The 27,647-nt window shown below is 30.5% G+C and overlaps 3 protein-coding genes across 9 annotated transcripts; all 3 read left to right on the top strand.

The window, feature by feature from the left end:
* The first annotated feature begins 628 nt into the window (after positions 1–628).
* Positions 629–3,300, top strand: Tango10 (transport and golgi organization 10). The gene is made up of 3 exons (XM_034318899.2): positions 629–882; positions 954–1,094; positions 1,242–3,300. Exons 1-3 carry the CDS (start codon positions 784–786, stop codon positions 2,499–2,501), a joined length of 1,500 nt encoding a protein of 499 aa, XP_034174790.1. The 5' UTR covers positions 629–783; the 3' UTR covers positions 2,502–3,300.
* Positions 3,301–3,589: 289 nt separating this feature from the next.
* Positions 3,590–10,027, top strand: LOC117601740 (uncharacterized). Of its 3 annotated transcripts, XM_034318898.2 has the most exons (8): positions 3,591–3,848; positions 4,295–4,534; positions 4,794–4,929; positions 5,032–7,000; positions 7,150–7,208; positions 7,301–7,369; positions 7,701–7,819; positions 9,291–10,027. In XM_034318898.2, the coding sequence occupies exons 1-8, from the start codon at positions 3,762–3,764 to the stop codon at positions 9,294–9,296; spliced, it is 2,685 nt and encodes an 894-aa protein (XP_034174789.1). In that variant the 5' UTR covers positions 3,591–3,761; the 3' UTR covers positions 9,297–10,027. The 3 variants fall into 3 exon arrangements, with proteins under 3 accessions (XP_034174788.1, XP_034174789.1, XP_076544727.1); XM_034318897.2 differs by lacking the exon at positions 9,291–10,027 and having other exon boundaries at positions 3,590–3,848; positions 7,701–8,692; XM_076688612.1 differs by lacking the exons at positions 3,591–3,848; positions 9,291–10,027 and adding an exon at positions 3,995–4,137 and having other exon boundaries at positions 7,701–8,692.
* A 2,302-nt stretch (positions 10,028–12,329) lies between these two features.
* On the top strand, positions 12,330–27,164 carry LOC117601638 (solute carrier family 35 member F3). Of its 5 annotated transcripts, none has more exons than XM_034318652.2 (11): positions 12,330–13,001; positions 13,427–13,578; positions 14,185–14,420; positions 14,690–14,836; positions 15,966–16,068; positions 16,145–16,273; positions 16,670–16,777; positions 17,139–17,228; positions 17,308–17,437; positions 22,176–22,720; positions 24,317–27,164. In XM_034318652.2, the coding sequence occupies exons 2-10, from the start codon at positions 13,440–13,442 to the stop codon at positions 22,714–22,716; spliced, it is 1,623 nt and encodes a 540-aa protein (XP_034174543.1). In that variant the 5' UTR covers positions 12,330–13,001; positions 13,427–13,439; the 3' UTR covers positions 22,717–22,720; positions 24,317–27,164. The 5 variants fall into 5 exon arrangements, with proteins under 5 accessions (XP_034174543.1, XP_034174541.1, XP_034174540.1 ...); XM_034318649.2 differs by having other exon boundaries at positions 12,336–13,001; positions 15,721–16,068; positions 16,588–16,777; positions 24,317–27,163; XM_034318651.2 differs by having other exon boundaries at positions 12,337–13,001; positions 15,721–16,068; positions 16,588–16,777; positions 22,311–22,720; positions 24,317–27,163.
* Positions 27,165–27,647: the final 483 nt, after the last annotated feature.

The raw sequence follows: 27,647 nt of genomic DNA, 5'->3' as shown, positions 1-27,647 counted from the left end.
GAACTTTATTATTGGTATTCGTTATTAATATAAATAAAATTCCATAATTAACAATATCATTTGATGAAAATAAGTATAAAAATTTGCACTGAATATATTATTCAACCATTCGAGCAAAATTTTATCTTTGCACTGCAATTTACTTTCAAATCAGATCGGTTCAGATTTCAAGTCTATGTCATTTGTGTAGTTTGAGTGTTTTGAACTTTTGGATAGAGAAATAGATTCTTGCTCGATTTAATAAACAAAAAAGAATTTATGTTTTATAAATAATAAAATGTTCAAATTTATGAAGTTTTACTATTCGCTGTCTTTGTCCTACTCGAGGTTGTAAAACCTTTACATATTGTTATAACAAAACGTATGTATTTTACTTACTAAAACAGTTTATTCATAATTTCTTTTATTAGATAGTATCGCATAAGATAAAATTGTATACTATTTTTCATAAAAACATAATTGATTATTAAATAAATAATTGTCATTTGTGATAATCCATTGACGCTTTTTGTTTAATGTTTTGTGAAAGTACGTAGAAATGATTATTTTAGCACCTGTAAAATAGAAAATCTATACTTGTGCTTTAATTATATATTCATTCTTTTTTTCAGGTATCTGGTTTGTAAAGTATCTTAGAGACATGTAAGAGGTTATGGAAAATATAATTAAACAGTTGCTTCTGTCATTGATATTATTATGTCCTATGATATAAACAACAAGATAATAGCAGAAGTATGTAACGGAAACATGCGTGTATATATATTATAAAATTCATTTAAGTGGATGACAGATTCTTCAAAGATGGATTCAAATAAACAAACACAGGAATTTAATAATGCTCAGAATGATACCGGAGAGTCTGAAAATTCTGATTCGATAGAGGTTATTATAAACTTATATAAATTATAATTTATACTAAAAAAGAAGTAAATATATTTATATTTCTTATTTAGGTTGACAATTCGCGTACAGTTCTATTAAAAATAGCAACATTATATGCTGAACGTCTTATGAATGATATTTGTCTTGTTGTTGATGGTATAGAATATCCAGCACATCGCCTTATATTGTGTGCTTCTAGCGATGTTTTCCAAGTAAGCAAATTTATTTGTAAACTTACATTCCTAAAATGTAGCAAAAGCTGATTAGAACTACATTAGATAGAGAATTATTTTTTTATTGAAATTACATTCAGTATCTTCATAAATTTGTATAAATTTGATATCAATATTTTAATATAGGTAATGTTAATGAGTCCACAATGGAGCGAGTCTCAAGAAAGTAGAGTAACTCTTCAAGAAACACCTCAATGTGTACCTATATTTAGTGAATTTTTGCGCTACTTTTATACTGGTCAGATAAGAATTAATTATGGAGTTGTCCTACCAATATTATCTTTAGCAGATAAGTATAATGTTAAGGATTTAATATCATTGTGCCTTGATTACATGCAAAATCATATTGCACTAGCTGCCACACATGGCACTGTAGTATCATGGTTTCAGTATACATCAAACTGTGGTCATCACAATATTACTCAAGCGTGTCAAAATTTTATCAAATGGAATTTGGAATTGGTTGCTAAGACTGCAGATTTTGGAAATTTTGATTTAGATATTCTTGTATCGTTACTACATCAAAGTAGTTTAGTAATAAAGGATGAAATGACGTTATACAAGTGCCTAGAATCCTGGTTGGATCATCAGGCAAATCGTTTGAAAACTCAGTTGTCGCACGATGAATTAGAAGCTACATTGAAACAATTAGTAATAGCTGTAATGTCTCCTGTTAGATTTCCAATGATGTCTCCTCGACAATTGGCAGAATTACTTTTATTTCCGTTAACAAAAAAATATAAAGAATTCTTTGTAGAACGTATGTCAATAGGAATGTCATTTCATTCAGGTCAGTTGGATCGAGTTAGAGAAGTAAGTTTAAACGAAGAGGATGGCGCGTTACTTTTTGAACCAAGACTATATACCGTAGACACTTGTAGTTCGTTACTTACTATCGAAAATTTTCATTGTTTACCCTCTTATCACACTAGAACCCTTGTGTTTTCAAGTCATTCGTGTTTAGCTGAGTATGCTGGTGATCGTGCGTGCGAATGGGTCGTTGATATATATCCAAAGGGTGTTTGGTTTAAAAAGTTTTTCTTAATAGTATGGCAAGGAACGGTAGAAATGCCTGAACATGTGAAGCGATCGGTAAGATTATCGCTTACGTGTAAGGAACCTCCGGTAAATAGTGATACTGATATGCGGGTGAAAATAGGTGTGTTAATTTATGGACTACAAGATGGTGTTGAGCATATTACGAGAGTAACCGAAATCATTCATAGATTTAGTAAAAAAGAACGTGTTCTCAATTTAGACGATCTTCTACCGTTTGAAGAATTAAATCCTCAGCAGGAATCTGTACAAGAATATACGTCTCCTTTTTTAGTAGGTCCAAATAAAGATATGCTCAAATTGCATATTGTTATATCACCAGCCAATTAGTTTATAGATCCTTTATATTGTATTAAATAGAATTTCCAATTTTTAAATATTGGAATCTAGTAAAAAATTGTCTGTCAGATTCAACGTATATTTTTGATGTATATACATATATTTAGAAATTTAAGTTTCTTTTCCTGCTTTTTTTTAACAGTTTAATGTTAGATTAAAATAAAGTTTTAGATTTAAATTGTTATATATGAAAAAGATCGTATAATAAAATAATAGATTTAAGTGTACTATGTATTTTAAGTGTCACTAACTGTATTTATTTAGTAACAATTTTTAACATAATAATAAATTGAAAAAATAATGTAGCAGTAATCCTGGCGTTCGCCGCCAGAGGGATCATACTTGGCAGCTATATTGTATGTATACCGCAGTTCACCAAAGTCCATAACTGCGAAAAGACCAGTTTTCGTTCTTCGCGCTTCTCCAGTGCGCATCTTCGCCCTGATTGGCGATACTCCCAAACGAAGTGGAAAGCGATTAGTAGAGAGCTCGCTGCGTTCCCCCACCATCTTCCAACCTGCGCGTCGCAGTTATGGACTCTGGTGAACTGCAGTATACATTTACTTTTTCACAAGTCCTTATATATCTATCCATCACATATGTATATAATTAAGCATGAAAAATATGTACATACTTCATGTAAAAATACACTTCAGATTATTTTCATATGTAATGAATGTAAAACAGATGCTCATTAGTATATTTGAGTAATGGTAGGTTAAGCTATATGTTTCCAATAATGTCTACTTTAAATTAAAAGAATTTTAATTTTATGATATAAATTAAACAGTGAAATAATAACAGGCAATTATAAAACTGAATGTTTGTAAATTTTATGTTACAAAATTGAGGAGATTTAATTTTTGAATAAATTTTTCATACAATAAATACAATGTGGTTTTATTTAATCAGAACTTAAATATCATAGTTCCTTATCATAGTTCCTTATGATAAATACTACAGAAAATGATATCAATGAAAATATTTACATCGAACTATGAAACTAGTAACCGATTGCACATCTTACGTTACATTCTAGTTCGAAGGCATTTGATTTTATGAGCGCTCACGCCATTTTATTTATATGTGGTGGGGGGTAACAAAGTGTGCAACATTGCCTGTAGGATTCATAATTATCGAAAAATTGATCAAAAGAACTGCTTTGTTTTTTGCGATGTAGTTATAATTTATAATGTAAATTGTGATTGCTTGTAAGATAAATCATATACCAAAATTGGTATAGAGTTATTAATGCAAGTGTTGGACCTTCGTGTTGGTGGTAATAACTCCAAGTTTTGCTCCAATTGTAACTCGAATAAAATGGATTACCGTCAAAAAGTGAGCATAAACATATTATAGTAATTAATAAATCAATATATTTATCATATTGTTATTAATTTGATGTGTATTACTGATTTATGTGTTGATCATATGTGAAATTCAGTCATGAGAAAGAAAATTTATTTCAATATTATTCAAAAATGAATGATGAACAAGTTTATTTACACTTCTCTTATACCCTTAAATTGTAGAATTTTGTTGCATACATATATTAATTATTATCAAAGGATTGTTGAAAACAGTGCAAATAAGATGCATGTAATTCTTGTATAGTCCAATTTTCATAGTATGTTGATGTTATAATGATATCTATAAGAGTAATTTTATATTTAAACATTATTTTTAACAGTTGTTTATGATGGTATAATTATATTTAGGAATAAAAGATCTAAAATACTTTTTTTTAAATATATTATAATCAATTTAAATATTGTTTATTTCAGATGATTATACCTTCACAGCAAAATACAAAAAATGATGACGAAGATGATGAAGATTTGGAGGCACTTAGATTAGCAGCTCTCCAATCATTAAGAACTAAAGATCCTGTACATAATAAGAAACAGTCTCTACCACAAGTACAGAAGATAGATGTTACGCAAACATTTCATCCTTTGTATAAAGGCCAGCGACCTTTAAGAAGAGGATATTTTCATAACCGAATACAACAGCGACAAAATGGAGTAATACTCTTTTCTCCTTTTCTTTCATCTTAAATTTTTAATTGATAGAATGATTCAATGTTACAATTAAATATAGTTAATAGAATTCTTGTATAATGACTGTGTTGAATATTAATCATTTTAAGATTACATTTTCTTATTGAAAAGTATTTTATATTTTAAAATTATAGTTTAAGCTGTCTTATATAGGATTTTAGTAATTTTAATGAAGAAAAATCTTGTTCTATAAATAACCCTTACTTCTTCTCCTTATTTATAGAATTTATATTATCAGAGTCCACGTAATCCAAATTTGATAGCAATAGTTCCTATGGATGACCGTACAGTACTTCAACAAGCTGATTTAACTTGTTCAGTAGAAAAGACTGAAACAAGTATGGAATCTTACCCCACAGGTATGTAGATTATTGTACGTATGCTGTAAAAGTATTCACAACTGTAATGCTTATAACTCTTATCGTTTGTTTGAAATATTGCATAAAGATAATATTTTTTAGAAGTATCAAAATTTCACCGTTTCAAAGACCATGGAAGTGGTTCGGACGAGGAAGATAACAAAGATCAGAAAAATACAATCAAGAAAGAAGAAACGATTGAGAAAGACGGTATTAAAACTGAACCCTCATCAATGGTGGCTGAAAATCAAGAAGAAACTGCAGAAAATTTAATAAAAACTGAAGAAGATAAACCGGTCGTTAATGACGACGACGATGATATTCTTTTGATGGCTGATCTCGAAGAGGAAGACAGTTTAGAACGTTTGATGGATGAAATGGAAAGAGAGATGAACGTTGACAAGCCGTCCGAGAAAAAAGAGAAAAGAAGTAGTAAAAGAGAAAGTAAAGAATCGATAAAAAAGGATGATGCAGGAAAAAATACGAGTCAGAAGAACAGAACAGAAGACGGCAATAATCGGAAGGATAGTTATACCACAGCTTCAACGGTAGCTGTTTTAAAGAGTGAAAGGCGGTCTATATCTCCTCACGTAGGTAATCGAATTCCACAGAAACGTAGATCGTTGTCGCCAAGATCACGACCAAGGAAAAAATCACCCAGAAGATCTCCCAGAAGGTCACCAGCTAGACAGTTAAAAAAGTCCCAGCGGGAAATATCGAGGTATAGATCGCCTCGAAAATCACCGGTGCGATATTCCCCGCGCTCACGATCACCTAAAATGTCCTCACGATCTAGATCACCACGATTATCTCCGCGTCGATCTCCGAACAAATCTCCTATAAGAAGATCACCGATCAAAAAGTTATCACCGAGAGGAAGATCTCCACGACTTTCGCCGCATTCCAGATCACCGAGACCGATACGTTCTCCTAAAATATCGTCAGCTAAATCCCCTAGATTGACACGATCGCGATCACCAAAATTTTCACCGCTTAGGCTATCTCCTCAGTCCAGATCACCGATAAGAACAAGATCGCCCAAAATGTCTCCAAAACGGACGTCGCCTCTTCGCAGGTTGTCACCAAAATCGAGATCACCTGGATTATCTCCCAGAAGAGGATCGTTACAATTACCCTCGCCGAAAATATCGCCGCGAAGAATTTCTCCGCGTGCAAGATCGCCGCGATTGTCGCCGCATAGATCACCGTGGTCGTCCCCAAGAAATTCGCCTCGTCTTTCGCCTAGACGGAAAAGGTCCCCGAGATGGTCGCCCAAAGAATCGTGTAGAAAGCATGGACCAAGGTCGGTTACTCCGGACGGTACTGGTACTCCATCGTACGCGAAGGAATCCTCGCCGGCGCCTAAAGGTAGAATATCTCCGGAAGCAAATCGTGTTAAGTCGAAACAAAAGGAAGAGAATTTTGAGAAAGTCTCAACGACGGAAAAGGAATCTACCGATGTAATTAATGATCCTGTACTAGAAGCTAGGCGAAGAAAATTTGAATGTACAAGGCCTATAGATCCTATAAATGCGAATAAAAAAATTAAATTAAATAAAAAGGAGAATACTAGTAAAAAGGTAGAATTTATAGAGGGGGGAGATTTACAAGCGGGAAATGTTAGGAAAGTTACAGAGGAATATGAGGTACCAGACAATGATTTGTGTTTAGAATTTGAAGAATTTGATGAGAGTATGGAAAATACTTCTCCGGTTGCGATCACGAGCTCTGTTAATACGTGTGTTGAGTTGGAATCACAAAAAACAGAGAAAGAGAAATCTTCGAAAAAGAAGAAGAAACGCGACAAGGAATTGTATCAAGTAGGAAAATTGAAAAATGAACTTCCTCTCTCTGAACGAATTGGGAAGGATAAAAAGTGTAAAAAGAGAAAAGATGTTGTTTCTGATGGTCCTAGCGACGATGTGGATGCCATTTTTGAAGACATAGCAGTTGACGAAGAAAGTGATTTACGAACTGAATTAAGTAGAAGGCGGGCAGAAAGACTAAATAGAACAGTGCCAATACAATCTGCAAGATTAGTGCAATCTGCTTTTAAAGGAGTTGTTAATGAGTAAGTATATTTAATATTATTTAGTCAAAATTGACTTTTGCTTGATGAGAGTATGGCATTTAAAGAAATATATATTATTAACATTACTATTTTTGTTTCATATTAATATTTACATTTTTCAAATGTAAAATAATTGTTTCCGCTTTCAGAGTCGTCAAGAATAATGCAAAAGCAAATCAAAGACACTTAGTTAAAGCAGATGATAAAAGTAAGTAATATGTATTAAATAATGTACACTTCGGATTTCTTGTATTAGTAAAGTACGTGAGATAATTTTGAATTTGTATTTATATTTTGCAGCTAATCAAAAGGAAGTTAGAAGGGTTACTGTTCTTCATCGGCCAATATCTGACTTACATGATTCGGAAGGTTTGTGTTATTAATGTAAATAATTGTGATATTTTGTAATGTTTTAATTAAATTATTTTGTAGCAAAACTTATTGCAAAAGACTAACAAGGTATAACAGAGAGTAAAAGGACGTTATATATTAGGTGCAAAAATTGAGAAAAATATTTATTATTGCTTAATTTCATTTTTGATAGTATATTTTATTAAAATTGCAATTTCATGCCTTTTCTTTTCGATTTCTAAATTTGAATTATTAACCGTAATATTTTGGAACTATTACAATGGTTCGTTTCAAATTAATTTTATTCAAAGCATTATATTATGTTGAATAATTGTATGTATTTTTACAGATGAAGGTACTCTGGATTCAAAGATGCCTGTGCGTTTTAGATTGGGTTTGAATAAACAAGTACACGACACCAGGGAGTCTAAAGTTTCACGAAAAGCATCAAAGAGACAGGGTCGCAAGGTAAAACACAAAGTCAATTTGACTCTAATAAATAGTGAAAATATTTTATAGCATAAAAATAACACTTTATCAAGTGTATATAATTCATATATTCAATTTTTTTTAGAAACATAATGTTCACGCATAATTTAGTATTATAATATTCTAATTGCTTGGGATTGTAATTTACCAATATTTGTTTTGTTAATTACATATAACGGTTTGAACATTAAAATCAATTGTTGATATTTTCAAGGATGAAAAATATTAGAAAAAGGTAGCGATATAAACAAATTTTATGTTTAACACAATCAATCTGTGCAAAAACTTTTTTTCATAATACAAATGAAAATGTATAGTAATAGAAGAATATGTTTTATTAAAATCATAATTACCTTTAAAATAAAATGTTCGCTTCCATTGCTGTAATTTTCAAAATAATCTATTTATAAGCTAATGTTTGACATTTGAACGTTACATGTTTCATTAGTATCATACCTACATTATGTTTCACACAGGAATTTTATCACTTTGTATTATCATTACAAATTAAATAACATAAAATTTATGCTGCCAAAACAATTATCATTTAACAATAAGCAGCTTTTAGTTTAAAAAAAAGTATTAATGCAATAATTCTTTACATTTTAATGATTTCAAATCTAAAGAATAGAAATATTTAGAAAATGTTCCATGCATCTTTTCGATATATAATTTTTTTAGTATAAATTAAAACTTAATTGATGTAAAATTTATCATATTAATGCTTTACTATTTGGGTACACCAATTAAGAGTGTAATTATTTACCAGAGACATCACATCATATTTTAAAAGAATTAACAGTGGTGTTTACAGAGAATATTATGTAATATTTTAAGTTTATTAATATTTCTTTTTAATTTATGGTAAATTATTATAAGATTTGCAACGCATGTTAATTTTACTGAGTGTTTATGTTGTCAATACACACAATTAATAGTTTCAATTTTAAAATGTGACCTTTTATTTGTAACATGGATTCAAAAATGGATCTATTGAATCTACTCAATGCCTCCAAGTGCATTAAAATCATTGTCATAATTCCTTCAAAACTGGAATTTTCGTATGTAATATTTTATTGCATTCTCTCAACCAATAGAAATGATAAATTAAAATGGAGGCCATCCTTTGTACATGGTATAAAATAAATTTAAAGTGATACATTCAGTATCTGTTATGTTTCTTATCTGTTATAAAAAATCAGTTGGATAGAAATACTTGTCTTTTAATCTTTTCATTAAAAATTTTTTATTTTATACGTATATATAGATTAAAAAGTGGTTTAAATTTATCTAAAGCTTATTTTATTAATATATCGTCTCTTCAATGAATTGAGAATTTAATAAAACTTAAACGATTAAAAATTTTTTAAATATAATTATTTAAATTTAAAATCTAACTATGATTTTTTGTTAGGGAACGATAAATATGATCTGGATTTTTTTTGTTTAGGAATAGAGTAAACGTGTGTTCTCCTGATTGCATATTTATACGAAGAGTGCATAGCTGTTCATCTTACCTCCTATTTTATTGTCAGCATAGGAAACTAAGATCCATTGAAAGTTAATTATATTAAAGATTGCACTCGTGTAGAAAAATAGTATTTGTTTTCATTTAGAGTGTGACCTAACATAAAAGAAAAAGAAAAAAGAAAAAAAGAAAACATTCTTCTAGAAGACAATATTGATATTTCAAAATACTTTATGTATCATTGTATAAGCTAATTATTTATTGTTAAGCGTTATCGTAGATAGTAAATTACATGTGATTATATTAAATCAGTTGTTGTGTTGAAGTACTTGTACATAATTTACATCAATCGCTCATTTAATAAATAAGAATCATTATTAATCCCAAAGTCACCTTTTGTAAGCCTAAGTATATTCAGTAATATGAAAAAAAAAAAAATCTGTATAAATGAATTGATGAATTGTAAATATTATAATGTTAATAAGGGTGTGAAGAGTGAAGAAAAATAAGTTGCTGTATTATGTAAATTGAGTTGATACTATTCAGATATTGAATATAGTATATAAAGTGATCTATATTGACAGAAGAGTGATTTTATTGATATATATATATATACACATATATATTTTTTACTTTATGTAATTTGAAAGTAGCAAATATGAATCTTTGAGATAATTGAAAGATGCAGTATAGTATAAAGTAGTTTCCCTCCATCTACTTATTATTTTACATTTCAATTTAAAACGTATAATACAAATTACATATTACTATATTTTAGCAAATGTAAAGAAAATGTATCTATGCACATATTTAAATTTTATATGTATAATTAAAATAGTATTATTATTAGTCATACAACTACTAGAATTATATAGGTATACAAAATTAAATTTTAACATGAAACTGCGAAAACGTTTTATTCTACTAGGATTTCTTTTTTTTTTTCTTTTACTATAAATAGCTTAAAACAAGAGAATCTTATCTTGTATTTTATGCTTCTGCCGAATATGTAATTAATTGTTACTACATCTGCATTTACTTCTTATTATCATGAGTAGCATGTAAAGTACATATTGAAAGTAAATTATTACCATGCGTTACCAGTGTGCAGTTCAAGTAACTATTATATTTACAAATGCAGGAATAGATTATTTCGTACATTATATTTGACGCATAATATAACATGCTTCATAGTATCTATGAAGATGTAATTATTATTTTGAATTGAATAAAAAAAAAATAACAAATTTATATAAACTCCTTTTGATACAAATTTTGATATCAAAGATATTGAGAGGTCTTAAAGAAAATTTGAAATACAATATCATTTTGATAGATATAGAAAAAGCAATACTTCAAGTTGTACACGAGTGTTATGATTTATATTTAGTTTTATCATATCATAATGATACACGATTAAACATGCGTCGAAGAAAGCTGCATAATATTTTGCATCAGTCAAAATTGTTTCCTTGTATGCCTTTACACATGTATTCAATTGTCAACTCCAAGAGTTGAGTAACAGACACATAATAATTATTATAAATATAAAGTACATTAAAAGACTTGAAACTGTTGAATTTATCTATCGTACAAAATGTGATATATAGCAAGGCTTTAACAGCCTTGTTAATGATAAGTACATCAGTTATTGTAGAATAACACAAATAGTTTTTAAAATTTAGTTTATAGACAATATATACATTGTCTAAAGATACATTACGAAATATATCACACATTTTATTATATTAATCAAAATGTTTTTGATATTCTTTTTTTTTCTGTTTACATCTCCTAGTTGTTTATTCTCAGCTTTTATGCATAATTTAGGCATTTTTAATCTAACGAATCAAATTATTTTCTCACAAAGGAGTAATATAATTATTTCATGAATATCACTTTTCAGTGTTATTCTATAATAAGACTGTGATTAATCTGTAATTTTAATTATTGCTATTACGATATTTGATTTATTTGCCTCATTTTTGTCATTGTAGTAAATACGGATGGAATTATATAAGAAGTATAACAAGTCAAATTGAAATTGAACAATAATAAAAGTAAAACTACATTTGTATATATATAGTAATGTCTAGCATTCTTTTATATGTATTGTTGCATTTGTATTTGATATCAATAGGAATTTCTTAACGTAAAGAATATAAACATTTGAATTTTTCAATAAAATACTAAAGATCATCATCCATCTGTAATTTGCTACGTATGTTATTCTTATTATTGCGGATGACTGTACTATTTGTATGATTGTGTACTTGTACTTACATTTTTTTTACAAAATAACACATAGGATTTAGATTGTTCAGAAGTAACAAAATACAAACACCAAGTATTAATATGAAGCAAGTTCAGTGATATTTAAATCACAGATTATTTGAAATAAACTAAGACTCTTATTTCAGAAAAATATAAAATAAAGTATTTTTATCTTAATTGTCCAGTCTTATCTCTTATTATCCTAAAACCTATAAAAATATATTTATAAAAATTTTAATATTTCGGGGGGGCAAATTTGAAATACTGAATTGTTAGTTTAAAATGATATTTTTATTTATGCTTTGTTAAAATAAAAATTAATATTCTTTATTTTAAAAAAGTGATTTATATATATATATTTTTTTAATTTTTGAAGCGGTAGCGGGTTTAGTACCTATATACACATAAAATTGAAACACGTGTTATGAGTATTTCGGATTGGATTTTCTTATTCGCAATTCCTCTATTTTACTTATCGTATTGTTATATTAGAGATCTCAAATAAAACGTACACAATAAAATATAAAACAATTGATTTTACAACTTATGGTTTTGTTTTTAAAATACATATATGCAACAATTGAAAAATTCAAATATCGAATCTGAATTGCGCGGTTCAAATCAAAAGACCGAAGCCTAGGTGTCTGTTAATAATTAAATAGTTCATTGTTTGTATAACTGTTATACCAAAATTTTATTTTATACAAAATTTATTTCAATCGTAAAAATAATTTTTTTGTTTTTAATTAAACTGGTCAAAAATTGGAGAGAAGTGATGGACAGAGAACCGATTGTCAAGTTTGTACTCAACGTACAAACTACAATTTTTTTGAGATAATTCAATTACAATATTCTTCATAAAATATTAGATGGAAAAAATAAAAATAATTTAATACATCAAATGTTTGAAAGCTCTAATAAAACAATTAGCAAACGAAGCGCAGACGCAAGTAGGGTGTTCTAAATGGGTAGTAGTACGAAGTTTACTAGTAATCAATGACGCGACATAGTATACTTAAAACTACTTGAAGACCATTAGCGTGGGATGTGTTAAATTGACCGAAAGAAAATAATGTTGTATTCAACCAAATAATCGAACAATTCAAACTGTTAATTAATGGTTAACAATGACAGCCATACACGTTTGACCGAAAAAGTAACAACTTATGTCGAGTGGCAGTAAAATACAAATGCTCCACTGGCTGTTGCATTATTAGATTCTGTTAATAGGGCAGCCATAAAACATGTCAATCTAAAGAACTAGTGGAGTAGCAATGGGTGAAACGACCTTGTGATATAATTGTAGTCAAATTAAAATGACAGTGTGTGTAAAATGGAGTGAGCATTTTTGTGCACTGCGAACGATGTATACGTTAAATTTAAAGTACATCGTGACTTCCGATCAAAAATGTGAAGAAGGTATGTCAAGTCTGCGATCAAAAGTAACCGCTGTGTTAATGCGATAGTTGTTGTTTTTCTTATTTTAAAAAATCCATATCTTCTCTTCTAAATCTAAGTCATATTGCTTAAAGGGGTGATTATTGTCAACAAAACGTGTGGTTTAAAATTGACAATTATAGGAAGATAATGGTATAAATATTAGTAGAAAATTTCAATAATCTTGCTGTATTGTACAAGTTGTAACAAAAGGATATTGTATGTAAAATTAATGTCTGTGTGTTTGAAGTATACAACACATTTGGTACATTTACAGAATAATTAATTAATTGTTGAAGTAATTGCATTTACTTTATATTTGAAGATATTTAGTATGTTTAGGCGTATGAAAATTTTCTATCTTTCTTCAAGTATGTTGAAAGCAAACATTATAATATGTTTTAAAGAACAAACTTAAATATGGGTAGCCAAGGAGTTGGGGACATTCCAACAATATTTCATCCCCAACAAATTCATGCTCCAAGTATAATTCTTGGAGATGGTCAACAGAACCATGGCCCTCAAAGCACCAGTGGTCAACTTACTCGTGACAATTCTGGTAAGTGTAGATTCAATATACTTAATGGATCTCCCAAAATTGATTATCAATTGTATACATAATTCTTATAACTCAACGAATTAACTTATCATTCTTTAATTATAATTTCAATTTCTGTCACAGTAATGCATATGAATTTTAAACAAATGTTTTGTATAATATAAAATAAAATGCATCAATTTTAAAACAAATATGATAAAAATGAATAAATACTGGAACCATGTATATTTTTGTAAATATTAAAATAATTAAAATTTTGTAATATTAAAATAATTTAAAAGTAATCATGTTAATTTGTTCTTCCTATTATTCAAAAATAATATTTTTAATTTTTGGTTTCCATTTCAAATTGAAAGGAAGAAAGAATGAAAGCAATTGTTAAATAAAATATAGGAAATCTGTGAAAAATAGGGATCGTAGCTGAAAGCGAATCCGAATCTTTCGTATCGTAGTCGGCCATCGTCAGCACGCTATCATCCCTTCTTTCACGAATCCCCTTATTATTGTTTTAGTGTCTCAATCCCACAGAAATGATGTTTCATTATATACACATTACGTAATATTATTAATCTATAACTAATTAATTTATTTGTTTGAAAAATGTAGGCTGTGAACAGCAACAAGGATGTAGCATTAGCGGTGGCCGAGATTCCGTGCCAAGTTGTCGGCCATTGGACACAAGCGGAAGCGGAACTGGAGGTGGAGGTACAGATAATCAAGGACATGGTATAGGTCAAACTCAAGTTCAATCCCATGTAACAGCACCTCCAGTCACTTACCATCAGAGATCTAATTCTTTATCCACATGTTACGCATCCTGTTGTGCAGAATCTGCAAAAAAGGTTAATTATTTTTAAACGATATTCACCTGATTAAGTCACCTATGATACTATTATTTAATTTTTTAGAAAACATGATTTTTTTATTATTAGTCTATTAAATTTAATTAATTTTTATTATTACCAATTTGTTAAATTTAATTAACTTTTATCATTATTAACTGTTTTACTTAAATAATTTGTAATTTCGAATGATAATAATACTAATAATGATTGTAAAAAATAAAATATTTGTTATTTATTTATTAACAATTATCTCATTATGATTGCAGATATATTTTGGAGTGTGTGTTACAATATGTGTCACAGCAAGTTGGGTTGGTGCTACACACTGTATCAAATATTTATATTTTCACAAACATGAAACTCCTAATTATTCGTCGTTTTCTAATTCATCCATTACAGGACGTCATCAGCATGTAAGTTTATACAATTTTTTCATTCACTAAATCTCCGATTTTAAATAAATTAGATACGTTACGAAACATTAATAAGCAGTTAAATACATACATGTTTGACGAATTTAACGAAGTTAACAAATCTGTAATTTAAAAGTAAGTATATTTTATTATTTTATTAATTATCGAGGATCTCTTTGCAAGATCCAATTTAATTGCATGCATTTGAACATACACTAGTTGCATGCCAACTGTTTGATCCACTTTTTAATTTATCGCAAATGATATAGGGCTAACATAAAATGTAATTACACTGTGTAATCGAGTTGATTTTTTTTTCTTTAAATGAAAATACTCGCAAAAAGAGAAAATAACCATTAGCGCAATGCAGTCACATTTTGCATGCAATTATGTCACCTTACATGAGTATTATATTTTTTTATTATCTCATTTCTTGTATTATATTAGAAATTTTGTATGAATTGGAAAATAAAAAATTCAAATAAATATAATTTCTGTAGAATATAAATTATCCTTTAATCATACATGTATATAGTAAATAAATTTAAATACATACTATAGAAAATAGGTGCAGAATTTTTGTTATATATGAGAACATTCCATGTTCACTATATTTCAGTAGTGCAACTATGCGGGTGAAAAGGGTCAGTTGATCCCTTATTAAAAAATTAAATTAAATTTTATTACAATTGTACATAATATTATCATAATGCTAATAAGGTATGAAGAAAATTTATTGACCCCCTTATAGAACCCTTCTGGTTGCGCCACTGGTGTATTAAAATGAATAAACGATGTAATAATTTTAGTAATATATTAGATAATAAGATTACATTATTAGAATAATATCAGTTAAACGATATTCTGTTTTGAAATGTTTTCAGACGGTTCCATATAACGCGCCATTTTTTACGACCTGGTTTTGTACAAATTGGGAAATTCTTTACTTCCCAGTTTATTTTCTTTGCCAATCTATAAGGATAAAATGTAATACTCCATCAGAAATAATCGCGGAGAGTTTACGAGGTTTCCGTGATAAAGGATTCACTGGTGGTCGTTTTTTGATCAGATGTAGTCTTTTTTGTGGACTCTGGGTAGTTACAAATTACATGTATATTTATTCGCTCAGGATACTACTAGCCACCGATGTAATGGCACTGTTCGCGACGAACGTCTCTTGTGTCTATTTATTATCGTGGGTTATTCTTCACGAACAATTTGTCGGTGTAAGGGTTAGTGATTACTTTTTAATTATTAATTCATTTGATTCCATTGTACAACAATTTGTAAAACAAATATATATTCCAGATAGTAGCGGTGATTTTATGCAATACTGGAATTGCACTTTTAGCGTACATGGATGGTATAACCGGAAGTCCAACATTAGGAGGTGTAGTTTTGGCAACATCCGCGGCAGCCGGATCAGCAGTTTACAAGGTGAACTTTTATATATGTATAATCTTTCTTTTCTTTTTTATTATTGTGTCCTAAATATCTTTAACCATTAACTGATGAAATTACAGAAATAGAATGCATGTTAAAATTTAAATTAAATATCTTTAGATCAATTTTGCTCCAAGTAATGGATTTGCAATAAGAGACCTTTCCTCTTATTTGATTGTCGTTTGTTTAATTAAACAATTGATTGTTCCTCAAGAACCAGCTCATCAGTTAAGAGTTAAACAAACGTTTAACTAATGTTAAACCATTAAGGAAAGGTATTAAAAATAACTAATAAAATGTTAAAATAGGTGCTGTTTAAAAAAGTAATAGGAGAGACAACATTCGGCCAAATGTCATTATTTTTTTCTCTTATTGGATTATGCAATGCAGCTCTGTTATGGCCAATTTGTTTGGCCCTTTATTTCTCGGGAGCAGAAAGCGTACACTGGGGACGATTACCATGGACAACGTTGCTTTCAGCAAGTATTCTACATCTAGGTCAGTATCCTTAATGGTTAACATTGATATTTAAGAAAGGGCATATCCAAAAATCATGAAATAAGCTTTAATAACAAGTTCTTACCATTTTTCAAGATACATTTATATTGAAAAGTTTTCTAAAATATTTTCTTTACAATCTGAAAAAATTAGTAACCAACTTGTTGTATTTTAGTAATAGATAACGGTATGTAAGTATATGTAAGCAGTAATCTTATTTATTATTTAATATTCGTTGCAAAACATTTTAGTATAAAGAATTGCAATATTTCTTAGGCTTATCTCATGATTTTGACGCATGTCGACCGTGAAACAGCTTCATAAAATCGTTAAATTTATACTTTTTATCGTTGTTTGACAGTTGCAAACATGCTTGGTAACTTCAGCATTGCTCTAACGTATGATCTATTCATCACGTTGGGGTTGATCACAGCAGTACCTGTATCCGCTGGTATGCTAAACTCGGAGTAAACTCGTGACCGTTACATGTTTGACATATCTATTTATTTCCTTTTCCTTTCTGTTTTCAGCATTGGATGTACTTCTGTACGGGGCTCATTTCATGGGAATGAAACTGGCAGGAATGATCTTTATAGCGGTTGGATTCTTCCTCGTGATGTTCCCGGATAATTGGCCAGATTACATAACCAGACTACTCCGGTATGCATTTCATATGTATTTCGTATACATAATTTATGGTATGTTTATTAATTCTAAGTTCATTTTTCTCTTAGTCTTTAGTTTTGTAGTTATTCTAAGCGACCTATGTTTGCTACCTCTTTACCCTGACACAGAAACACATCATGCAGTATTCCTCGTGCAAAAAAAAGAATCGAAAGTTTTCTATACCATTTTGCAATTCTGAACCCCGTTTCTGAAAATTATAAACGATTTAAAATTGGACGTGCAGTTTAAATTCCAAACCATTGAACGTATAGTTCACATGCACAGGGTCGGCCCTGAGATGTCGGGGGTTCAAGGCGAACTCCGAAAAAGGGCCCCGTCACATATATGACCATAAAAAAAGTACCTCAAATAAAATTTATAAAATTAACATTAAAGCTTGTATCACTAATTTAGATTTGCATTTACGTTTGCAATCGTCTTATGGGGGCCCTGGACCTTGGGGGCTCTAGGCGGCCGCCTAGTCTGCCTAGGTCCAGGGCCGACCCTGCACATGCATTGCATTTGTAGCATTATCAGCAATAAATGTTTTAACGCACCACCACTAATACGATATTTCTATCACGCTTCTGTGTTTTTGCAACCTATGTACCATATTATGCATAGGTGGTGCTTCACTGGATCACTTAAAATTTAAACAGTACCTAGTCTTTAGTCGTTTATAACTGGAAAGCAAAGTCTTAGTTGCAAAATGGTGAAGAAATTTTTAAATAACTTTTAAGGTGTACACCATTTTTAACGCGCCTTGTATATACACACTCGTACACACATACACACTACTTTTCACTTTTGCAAGATTATTCAAATGTTGTTTCTCTTGTTTTGCACCAAATAGAAGCAGCGTGTAGTTTCACTGACTGTAGGATATGCTTGACATTTAAAATTTTTCTATAAATATCTATCTTTATACTACTTATTTTTTTATTTACAAGTACATATATCAAATTTACTAAATTTTCTGTATAAACAGCTTCTATAAGAGAAAAAAAAACAAACTTTAGGATGAGAAGGATTAATGTAACAATATTAATATTACACCTGTGTATGTTGTATACACTTTAATAGTGCTTTATCATATAACAGCTACTCTGTCAACAATTTTATAAACAATACAAATTTCTTGTTGGAGATCACGTTACACTACCTCTAGGAAAATCGATTACTACTTCTTGATTCACAACCTGTGAATCGTGGTCCTACACATGCATACATGTGTGCTTGTGCGTGTATGTTCATCTTGCGCGGGTGTGTGTGTGTGTGTGTGTGTGTGTGCCTGTGTGTATGTGTAGGTAAATTGGGAAAACACGAGACCAATTAACCAGACTGAAATTGTTTTTGCTGCTTAGTTAACACACAAATTAAGTGTGCGATAGTTGGTTTAATCATTTTAGTTGTGTAGAAAATATTGGAAGCAAAGCGTAGAAATTTTCTTTACCGTTTAGAGGTAATTGTGTGTTAAATGAATTGACTAAAATAAAAAAATGGCATTGATGTTGTTTTACAGGATGCCTGGAATATGCAACAGGTTTAAAGTATAAGTAAATAAACACTTTTTATAGCTAAGAATACAATTGTTACATACGAAAATGAAATATTTGGCTGTATGTTTAAACGAAACGATGAACTTACACGTAACCAGGTTTGAGGTGATTTATGCAGTCTTATTCGTACAGCTTTTAGATAGATGTAAAATTTGAAAGTTTATGTGATAGTTACGTTCAACTTGCTAATCATTTGTCAAATACAGTAACTCTAAATTGTTATACAAGATAGTAGGGAGGTATTTCCACGTTATGAAAGTATTTTTTTTACGTCGACTCCATACGTCGAATTATCGAAGATTTAATTAAAACAAATAAAAATATACATATATACATATTACAGTTTGAAGGAGCAAATATTATAGTTGTTGAAATTTATCAGGCCAATGTTATATTTCTTTAGATTTAAATGTGATCGTTATGGTGTTAAATAGAACTATTCGAGTGGTCAATTTAAATGGAATATCCTATACATATAAAGGGCGTCTCATAAAAAGAAGTATATCGTGAAAACTACAAATTCTCCGTGCCAATAGAAAATCGAAAAGTTCTTTACAATTTTGAAATATTGAGGGAGGGAGGATTCAACTTTCAGACACGCGATTGATATCCCAGACATAAAAACACATGTGCAGTATCGAACAAAATAGGCTTCCCTTAAATATTAAAAATAATTTAGAAAAGAAATAATGAAGTTCTTAATTATTATATTTCATAGTATAGAAGTACAAAATATGAATAATAATATAAATATCAATTCAAATTCTCCTGCGTAAACGTTGTTGCGCAAGTGGTGGGGGCCTCTCCCATACATCGTCATTTCCCCCGAGGCCGCCTAGGGGAAAGGGTGGGAGCTGGGAACCCGATAGCGAAACCTACTATGCTAGATACTGTACACACCACAGCCGACTCTAGTAAATACTAGCCGTGCTGAAGTAAAAACACGTAATTGTTACTGAACAGTTAAAGTTGCAATTCAATCTTACAAATAGATACAGGATATTATTACAAGTTAAAGTACATAATTATAATTGGATAATAAAACAAGTACATGTACATATATAAATAGGATTAGGATTAGTATTTTGACGTATTTCAAATGTCGACGTTAAAAACATACATCCATAATTCAGAAATACTTGGAATAGTAACGAATATTAAAAAAATATATATAAAATGTTTCTATTAGTTTACCTCGGGAACATATAATTTTTTTTTTATATAAACTGCGAAAAAGTTTAATTATTTGCATTTAATAGATTTATATATTTATATAAATGAAGCATCTATCGAAAAAACCTATGTATTATATTTTTAAAGTGAAATGATCGATCAATTAGTATTTTTTTTCCAGTATTTTAAATTTACTGTTTACACTGCCACTGTGTATAATATATGAATTACATAAACTATTAGAAACGGTTTTCTTGAAAAGTAATAGCAGTAGCAGCATAATTCTTTTTTTTTGGTTTTACGGTTAGAGAGAAGCTTTTATCTGATGTATGAGGTATTGTTGGCGCATCCCTTGGGAACTGGGTGCGGTGGCAATATCTTTTTTTTTCTTTTCATGTTTTCCAATAACTCATTGAAAAACAAATAATATTTATTCGAAACAGTGAACTATAATAAATAATATCTTTCACGCGGAGAACTTTAAAAAATAAAATTCAGCAAAAATATGAAAATAAATTTGACAAATATGGATTTTTTTGACTTTTTATGGTATCATTCGGATTTTAGTTGTTTACTTTGTAAGTTATAGACACAATGTTTGCTTGTTCGTTAAGAATTGTTTCCGATACAAACCGACGAAACGTTCAATTACGTAAAGAATACAAGAAAATTGCTTGAACTGCTTACTGTGTTGTGTTGTGTCGTGTTGTGTTGTGATGCGCTGTGTATGAATTATGAATCGACATCAACACTCGATCACTCGCTTCCAAACAATCAGGACAATTATATGCTGTTACAGAAATATAATCCTCGTGAGTCACAATTCGAGGTAAGAAAATACATTGCCCACATTATTTTTTTCCTGTTATTTACATTAAAAATTCATCTGTTTAATCAAATGTCTTTCATCGTTGCAAATCAACACGACATTGGCCACGTATTTCTATCGATCAATTATAACGTAAATACAGCATAAACTGGACACTTACGTATTGTATCGAGCATAGCAGACTCAGTACTGTACACTGTACATATAACATCGTACATAATACAATTACATGGTACACGTAATCAATTTACCGTGTTTATCGCACTTATTCAATCTGATATTTAAGATGAATTTTCTGTAAGTAACAAATAAAAGATTTCAAAAGACGCACGATTTATGTATATTTTGCTACGTCAATTTTTTGTGTATGTGGATGTACGATAAATATCCTACTAAATTCTATTTTCTTTTTAATGCAATTGCTTTCTATTATCTGTTAAGAAGCATGAAATTTTTGCTTTCGTCTGCGTATAAATTTTAATTCAAATTTTAATGCATCACATACTTAATAAAACAAGTAAATGTATCAAGTAAGGTTTAATTAAATTACACCGCGATATACAGGGAAAGAAGGAATTCTATGAAAGGAAAAATCATTCCAAAGTTTTCTAGACGCAGAATTTCTATGGATTTGTATTGCAATAATTTTCTGTCATTGCAATATTTATTATCATTTACGTGCTCCTAAAATTCGACTAGCTTTTAAATATAAATAAATAATCAGAGAAGAAAAAATAATTGAAATGTGCAGTGATAATGAGTACTGCATTATAGTACAGTACTGAGCAAAGTAAGCTTCCCTAGGGAAAATGGTGCTATAGGGAAGCAGAAATTCTCAGAATCTTAATTTTAAAGAAATTAATATTAAGAGTAATTTAAAAAGTAAATATAATTTTCAATTATAAAATTTAGTACATAACTAAGAAATATAAATAACAAAATAAATATCGATTTAATGATAGGACCAGAGACCTTCACATATTTGAGGCCGTCTACCCTATATTGCCATTCTCTCTTTAGATGCCTATTGTACATATCAATATCAGTAATTTGATTATCGACCAATGAATTGATAATTCGGCATAAAACTTCATTATCAACAAAAAAAAGTACATACACTCACCATCAGTTAGCCATGTCTGTATAATTCCTTTGAACAACAACATTAAAGGTCCGAGAAAAAGACGCGACGACGCGATATACATATAAGTCAAGACGCCGTGAAAAGAAGCCGTGATACAGGTCGTTGTGGGATAATAATACATAATGAAAATACTGATGAGAGGTGTGGAATTGATATACGCAGTACCACGGACGCCCAGCAACGTAGGAGCACCGTTGCTAGAAGCCGGTGCTCGTCGATGCAACAACGCCAATATCGGCTACGAAGTTACGGTGTGTCGTCGGCTCACGGTGACGGGCAAATGCTACTACCGATCAACAACAATAACAGCAACCAGACTAACAACAACAACCAGTCGAGCAACGATGTACTGATGACGACGGCCGTTAATCTGACACATCGGCATATTAGTTCGTCTCAACAGAACAACGCTGCTTCCGAATCCCAACCTCGACGCGTTCCTACCTCCGTTTCGATCTCGACCTCGACCCCGATCTCAAATTCGACCTCAACCTCGACCGCTACCGCGACCGCGACCGCGACCAACACTCATCAACGTTCCCACCTTCCTGGCCTTCAAAACCAATAAAAAGGTACGATTGAAAAAAGCCGCGAATCAACCTTATACCTTCGCATACTTGATAAACAACGGTTAGAGATTAGTAAAATTTGAAAAATTTCACTTTTATATAAACTTCTATCCTTTTCCTCTTTTTTTTATTTTCATTTCATTAGCAAAATTTCGCGTTATCAATTGATAAGAATTAAAACGAAAGTATGCATAAGTCAGACGCGACTTTCAACTCGCGGAATTTGCCCATTTCCGTTGCTGCACAAAAACCTAATCCAGGTTTAGAAATTAACTTTTCTTTTCGGCCAATTTTCAGAAGCTACGTCTCCTTTCTTCCCCCGCGCGATGACCGTAGGTCTTTGATGTACATAGTTACCACAGATGCGTGCCATTTGAATCGTACCCCATGCGTGAAACCTATCAATACGAGTGAAGCTCTGATGCGCATGCGCGATCCATGAGGCATGCGCGTGAGGCATGAGGCAGGCCAAAACGCGCGTTGGGAAAAATGGCGTGCAGCTTCTGAAAATCAGCGGAAAAAGACAGTTAATTCCTAAGCCTGACCTATACACTTAAATACACTATATCTGCAAATAACGAATAAGAAATATTACCTATTTTGCTGTTTCATTATTTTGTATTCAGCAAGCAAAATTCAAAAATATAAATGAATTGAGGTTTATGTCTGAAGAGGATCAATCTTACTCGATCTATCGAATGTTAACTTTATCGTTTATACTCGATTATTTTTCAAATTTCTACGTATTACGTATTTGAAAAATTACAAACTCCTATCTTCAATAGTTTAATGAACAAGGAAGGTAATGCACGGTTCATGATTTGCAACGAATCGCTGTAAGTAATATCTGTTTAATCTCGCCGAGTTAAGTAATTTCTTCAACATTACATTATACATTGTGTATATTATACAATAGGAATTCACACATTGAATTGGAACCGGCTATTTAGAGTCTTGTACGAGAATAAGTTTAAATGGGCTTTTGTAATATAGGTTTTGCTAATTCTGAATTGCTAGTTCATGGTAGGTTTTGTTAAAAATAACTTATTGTTAGTTGATACGATATGCCTGCGTTAACGAATGACTGGAAATCTTGATCTGTAGCTAATTAGGTAATTTTGTTATCATTCCTTTGTTATATATTCCCTAATATATAATAGTAAATATATTTATACATATAGTTATTTGTTTGATGGAATGAAGCATCGTGACTAATGTCATGCTGCTCGACGTTTTATTTACATCATAGTTTTTCAATTCGATTTATACGTTTGAAATTTTAAGTATTCGTATAATTTGTGAACTTTTTCATAAAACGTATCGGTACTGATACGTTTATAAGGTACTTACACGAGAGTACTCGTCGTATAAATGTAAAGGAATAGTTCAGAAATTTTACAAAAAGGATCGGTTAATACTATCATCGTAGAAATTTTCAGCAGTTTTTTGTCGACCTCAAATTATGGATCTACTGTAAAATATTTTCTCGTTTGAAAATTTCTACGAGTTAGGCACTCGATGAAATAGCATGCAAATTGAAGTTTAGTTGAAAAAAAAAATTGTAGAAAACGATACGATTGAGTAGAGATGTATTTGCAGATGGAGTAGAAGACACGGACACGGTGTACCGGGAGGTACGCAACGCGATGTCATCGATTATCGCACTGGCTACATTAAATCTCATCTTCGATCACCTTCCGGAAGAGTTCGGTGACTATATGCACTGTCGATTCGATTAAACACAACATTCGTTTGCCAAACGAATATTTGGATGTTCGCGTTCCAAAATTCAACGTGTCTCGACAGTATCGTCAAGAAAGTAGCAATAGGAACAAAGAAAAAATAATAGCGCGAGAAAGAACTTTTAACGCGTTCGTTGCCGGCATGCGAGGCACACGATAAATGCCGAACATTGCCGAACGGCAATGAACGTATTAACTAATTATAAATGCATACACACACATTCATACTCACAAACACACACAAAATTCATTTTATTTCAAAGATTATGTACCATTCCCGTAAAACTTTTTAAAGTGTATCGTCGTCTTTCTTCGACAACTTTTAATCTCGACGCAAATGTGCGCTGCAACTGAATGTGAAATTTAAACTGTTCAAAATTAAACAGGTTCAATTCCACATTTTTTTAAATTATGAAATTACTATGCGCTCGCTCAAAGTCCTCTGTACGTGCTCGAGAATCATTTTCCTAATTTTGTTGAACAGTGTTTATTAGTTGGTCGATCTGTAGCGGGATTTCTTTCTTTTGAGGAACTTCAAGCAGGCGTATAGACAGAATTTACTATATCATAGGGACAACGTTATACGTATAAAATGTTATGCAAAAACATATGTACTTAATATGTTCAAATGCATCATTTAAACTAATTTATTTCTTAGACTAGTCAACAAAGAGAACGTTTAATTTATACTTCAATTAAATTTATAATACAAAATTGAATAAATATCTCTGTTGAATTTATTTTGTAATATAATCTATAAGATGAATTTAACAAAGTAAATAACGTACGCACCCGCTCACTTACTATTTAAATAACCTGTAGAGATTATGACGAAAAATTATGATTTTGTTGAAAGAAAAAAGAGAAAGGGAAAAGTACAAAAACTAGTCGGAGACGAAATTAAAATATTAAACATCACATTTTCGTTTTGAAAAATTTCATTAATAGAGTAGTGCCGTTTAATCGTCGCAGATTTTTATTTTGATTTAATTACTACCTACATCGTAAAAATTTCAACGATTCGATCGAAATAATTGTTACGTATAGTAATCAATGAAAAAATAGGTAAATCTAATTAATTAATTAATTCGTTGATCTTCGATCAGGGACAATAAATCACGTGGAGGCAAGCTTGCCGAATAGTCCATGATATCGTAGTAGATAATTCCACGTCAATTATATAAATAGACAAATGTTGCGTTGCGGCAATTAAATAAGCACTACCACGACTGTGCATATTTCGTGTATTCGGAAACTTGAGTCAATTACTCGAGTTAACTATTTACATATGTACGTGTATTTATATCGAGCAAACATATTGTGAAATTAATCATTTCGGTAAGTTTCAATTCCATTTCGTCGAATCACGACGAATAAATAATCTTGTACTGTAATTATTTGGAAAGTAATGAAATATACGTAAACGCGTACCACTTCGTATATTTACTTCTTGTTTCTATTCAGTTTCTCAATTATACTATACTTTATAATTACATTTACTTTAATTTTTTTATTTGTTTAAAAATAATGACTCATTTGTAGTACATAGATACTTTTATTTTATCAATAAACAAGAAGCTTGTTTTCATCTTATAAAATAAAAGGAAGCGATATCTTACGTTTCCTCTTTCAAATTTTCTAGCGCCAGTATTGATATACGATAGATCGATAAGAATAGTCGACCTACGAACACGTGACCTGTAACTTGTAAAGACAATCAGCTATACTATGTATGTATGCATTTATATACAGAGTACTTGATAATAGATGAGAGAAACGTTAAGGGGTGATTCCAAAGGTCAAAATAAGACAAAAATCAAGAATCACGAAATAGCATTCGAGGCTTTGTTTTCTAGTTATTAATATTATAAAATTCGAGCGCCTGGAATCGACAATCTGCGCAGCATCAATGGTTAAAGCATCAGGTGCTTTTCACTCGAACCTCAATTAAATAATGTTGTTTCAAGTACCATTTCGTAATTCTTGATTTTCATCTATTTTGACCTCTAAAATCGCCCCTTTAATTTTTTCCACTATTATGGAACATTCTGTATATAATAGAAGTAGATTAAATAAGAAAAATTTTTCTTTAAATATTAGGTATATCTGTGCAGCATAAAACTATTACTTTATTATATTGCTTTCTAATATTTACTTACGCATTTCTAATGCTATTTTTATCATCTTTTAAAATAGCAATTATTAACAATTTAATATAATTGATTAAAGGGAATCTATTACTTATTAAAGTGTTCTTATCAACGGAAAGTATCGCCGATTTTTAATTTATGTTATAAAAACAAAGATTGGTGATTTCGCTCAATTAAATGATATATATAGCCACGTGTACTACTTAATTACTATCAACTTGTAACTCAATGTTACTATTATCTAAGAATGTAACCGATAAGTACGTAAAATCAAAACGTGTAATGACTTTGCATGATTAAATATCTCTAAGGATGTAAATAAATAGTGAATACATTAGTAACATGTTACACATTCAAAGATCTATCTGTTACAAATGTTGTAAGAGATAAGTATAAAGTATAAACAAAAAGGCATTATACTTAAAATATTTAAGTATATGTATGTATATACTGTAGCGATGTATTTAATAAAATGCATAGCGAATTTTAAACGTTTACAGAATCATTTTGCTTTCAAGCACGGCCAGTCAAATCGACGGTACACACGTGCATTTGTATGGGATGACAAATTGGGGGGGGGGGGGGGGGGGGGTAAAATTAATCTAAACTATATACAAAATTTAAATATAGTAAATGATAAAAGAAGTAGTGAAATAAATCTAAATGATTTTTGTCACGGACGCATAAGAATTCAATTCGACAGTTTCGATAATTTTTCGAAAATATCTCGAAAACTAAGGCCACGCAGCGGTTCGTGGTACATTTATTCAAAATGTAAATTTCTACAACATATTTAAAAATCATCGAAATCGGAGATGCCGCCCGTAATCTAAATGATTACCAAAAATTTAAACTTATACTTGATATCATGAGAGTCCATAACTGCGAAAAGACCAATTTTCGTTCTTTTCTGCGCATTGTCGCTCTGATTGGCGATACTCCCAGACGAAGTGGAAAGCGATTGGCGGAGAGCTCGCTGCGTTCCCCCACCATCTTCCAACATGCGCGTTTAGTTATGGACTCTCGTGACGCTTAATA

This window comes from Osmia lignaria, chromosome 6, assembly GCF_051020975.1.
Source record: "Osmia lignaria lignaria isolate PbOS001 chromosome 6, iyOsmLign1, whole genome shotgun sequence".
Taxonomy (NCBI): domain Eukaryota; kingdom Metazoa; phylum Arthropoda; class Insecta; order Hymenoptera; family Megachilidae; genus Osmia; species Osmia lignaria.
The sequence above is the reverse complement of the archived record's forward strand: the minus strand, read 5'-3'. Positions and strand labels throughout refer to the sequence as shown.